Source organism: Triticum dicoccoides, chromosome 4B (assembly GCF_002162155.2).
Source record: "Triticum dicoccoides isolate Atlit2015 ecotype Zavitan chromosome 4B, WEW_v2.0, whole genome shotgun sequence".
Classification (NCBI taxonomy): Eukaryota; Viridiplantae; Streptophyta; class Magnoliopsida; order Poales; family Poaceae; genus Triticum; species Triticum dicoccoides.
Genome location: NC_041387.1, coordinates 193,941,871 through 193,944,438, shown reverse-complemented (window position 1 = coordinate 193,944,438; position 2,568 = coordinate 193,941,871). Strand labels below are relative to the sequence as shown.

The window sequence follows — 2,568 nt, the reverse complement described above, 5'->3', positions numbered from 1 at the left end:
CCGCGGGTAGAGCATAGCATTTACTTACAGTTAAAGATATATGCTTCATTCCTTCAACATGTGGTGGATAAATTTAGTGGAATGCGCAACTGATTAAACGCACATCCCGCGCAGGCTTCATTCGGGACTAGCTAGTGGGTAGAGCATAGGCCATGCCGTCGAAATGTCAAATGCGTTGAGAGTTGAGACGCAACTTGTCATAGCAAACTATACTTGGCACTTGGCAGAATAATAAAATATGCAAGGATAAGAGATGCATACATGTTGCCAGTTTTGGCACCAAAACCAATCATCAATTGTGCAGTTCTTTTTAGATACTCCCTTCGTCCCATAATGTAAAACGTATAGTGTCAAAAAACATCTTATATTATGGAACGGAGAGAGTATGTATTAAACATATAACACTGTCATCATCTCTCCTTTCGACCATTGAGCCGCACAAGGAAAAACAACCCTTCATGGGTGTAAAAAGGCACAAAAGGTAAAACAAGATACAACGAAGAAACTCAAGTGCCTTACACTTTTTATAAAGTTAGCTCTAAAATGTATTAGTAATTAATTAGCTAGTTAAGTTTGTCGCCATCCTTACTCCGATGTATGTGATCTATTAGTTGTATGATACACATGTATAAGTATAAAAATCGCTCCTCAATAACTGGAAAACTCATTGCATCTTCCATATGTCCTCGAGGCTCCAGAGATTGTCTGCCGAAACGCCGACGTCGGAGAAGCCCTGCACCCATCCGCTAAGCTCGTGGTCGACGTGGAAAAGACCACCGTCATCAGGCTGGATCTGCATATGCATGGCCCAGAACTCTTGGTCCGCGTCCTGCATCCAGTCCCCGCCGCTCGTTGTCTTCTCGCCGCTGCCATGGACTTGCAGGTTCTTCTCCTCGCCGCAGAGCTCCGATGTGAACGAACCCGACGATGCCGACCTGCTGGTGGTGACCGCGCTGGCGGGAGAGTTGTTGTCGGGATATGTGGTGGCGGTGGCGGCCATCGACGTGACTCCTGACGCGCACGAGGTGTCGCCCATTGTGGGGTCGCCGCCGGCGGTGGCGGCGGCGGCGTGGATGCGCTCGACGAGGTGGGGCATCCAGAGGTACCTCATGGCATCCTTGAAGGTGGCGCTGCCGACGTCGCAGTTGAGCTGCTTCGCGTGCTTCTGCACCCTGGTCCTCCAGTAGTTCTTGATCTCGTTGTCCGTCCGACCCGGGAGGTGCTGCGCGATCTTCGACCACCTGCAGCCATTAATCCCAAAAGTAATTAACTACCCATGGAGATTGCAGAAGACGACGACGATGAGGTCGACAAGGAAGAAGGCGTGCGAATCCCAAACTAGTACAGCGCCGTCAGTGCCATGCACCCATCATTAGGTGGGTGAAGAGCCGAGCCGGGATGCGCGTCCACGTCCAGGTACGTCAGGGAGTTCATCAAGCGCTAGTGGGCGTGACATGGACGTGTTCACACGAGTCTAATCGATTTCCCATCACCGGCCCAATCGGCCCCTCAAACTTTCCAGCTCATCGCCCGGCTAGCATGCACAGTACGTTCACGCGTGTCGCCACACGATTTGCAGCGCGATGGTGCGAAGATTAACGGAAGGTGATTAAGGGGAAGGGCTAATTAATTACCGGTTGCCCCAGCGAGAGTGGAGGTCGAGGATGAGGAGCTGCTCGTCAGCGGTGAAGTTGCCGCGCTTCACGTCGGGGCGGAGGTAGTTCAGCCACCGCAGCCGGCAGCTCTTCCCCGTGCGCCTCAGGCCGGCGGCCCGCGCCAGCGCGTTCCAGCGGCCCTCGCCGTGGTCCGCGATGTAGTTGATCAGCGTAAGGTCCTCGTCCACCGTCCACGGCCCCCGCCGGAGCTCCGCCTCCTCCTCCGGCTCCGCCGCCATGCTGTTGCTGCTACGACTCTGCAGCACCACATCCATGGACGACGTAGCTAGTGGAGGATCCAAGACAGATGTAGAGAGAGAGAGAGAGAGAGAAGCGGATGAGCTAGGTGGGATTCGGGGGGAGAGAGAGACTGGGACGCCATTTATAGGGTTTTGAGAAGGCAAAAGGGAAAGTGGAGAAGAGAATGTAAAAAAGGAGAAGACCCGGGGGAGGGATCACACACACTCGCCTACACAGCAGGATCTTCTGTAACACTCGCCATACGGCAGTTACGTACATTGCCGTCTTCTACGGCTCTGCCACGAACTTGCCTTTTATCTGGGCAAAATATTTTGTGCTTCGTATCAACATAACATGATTTTCGACCAAGAAATATCGTAAGTGACGCATAGTACTTTATTCCGGAAGAAATGCTACGATGCACTGCTCAAACTTTTTCGGAAAGTGTACGCACAATACGATATTCATTGCAAATTTAATTTGTTGTTCATTGCAAAGTTAGTATGTCTTATAGTTGTGTTACCTGGAATACATGGTTACTACTTAAAGGCCGGAGGCATTCCTCCTTAAAAAAAACATGGTTACTACTTAAGGATTAGTATAAATATGATGTTATTATAACTTTCTATATTCCGAAAGATGGATTGCTAAATTAATAAAGCACACGTAGTGT

General features: G+C 50.6%; 1 protein-coding gene across 1 annotated transcript; it reads right to left on the bottom strand.

The window, feature by feature from the left end:
* Positions 1 to 413: 413 nt before the first annotated feature.
* On the bottom strand, positions 414 to 2,011 carry LOC119293535 (transcription factor JAMYB-like). Its single transcript, XM_037571986.1, has 2 exons — positions 1,635 to 2,011; positions 414 to 1,241 (listed from the first exon to the last, which is right to left on the bottom strand). The coding sequence occupies exons 1-2, from the start codon at positions 1,928 to 1,930 to the stop codon at positions 665 to 667; spliced, it is 873 nt and encodes a 290-aa protein (XP_037427883.1). The 5' UTR covers positions 1,931 to 2,011; the 3' UTR covers positions 414 to 664.
* Positions 2,012 to 2,568: the final 557 nt, after the last annotated feature.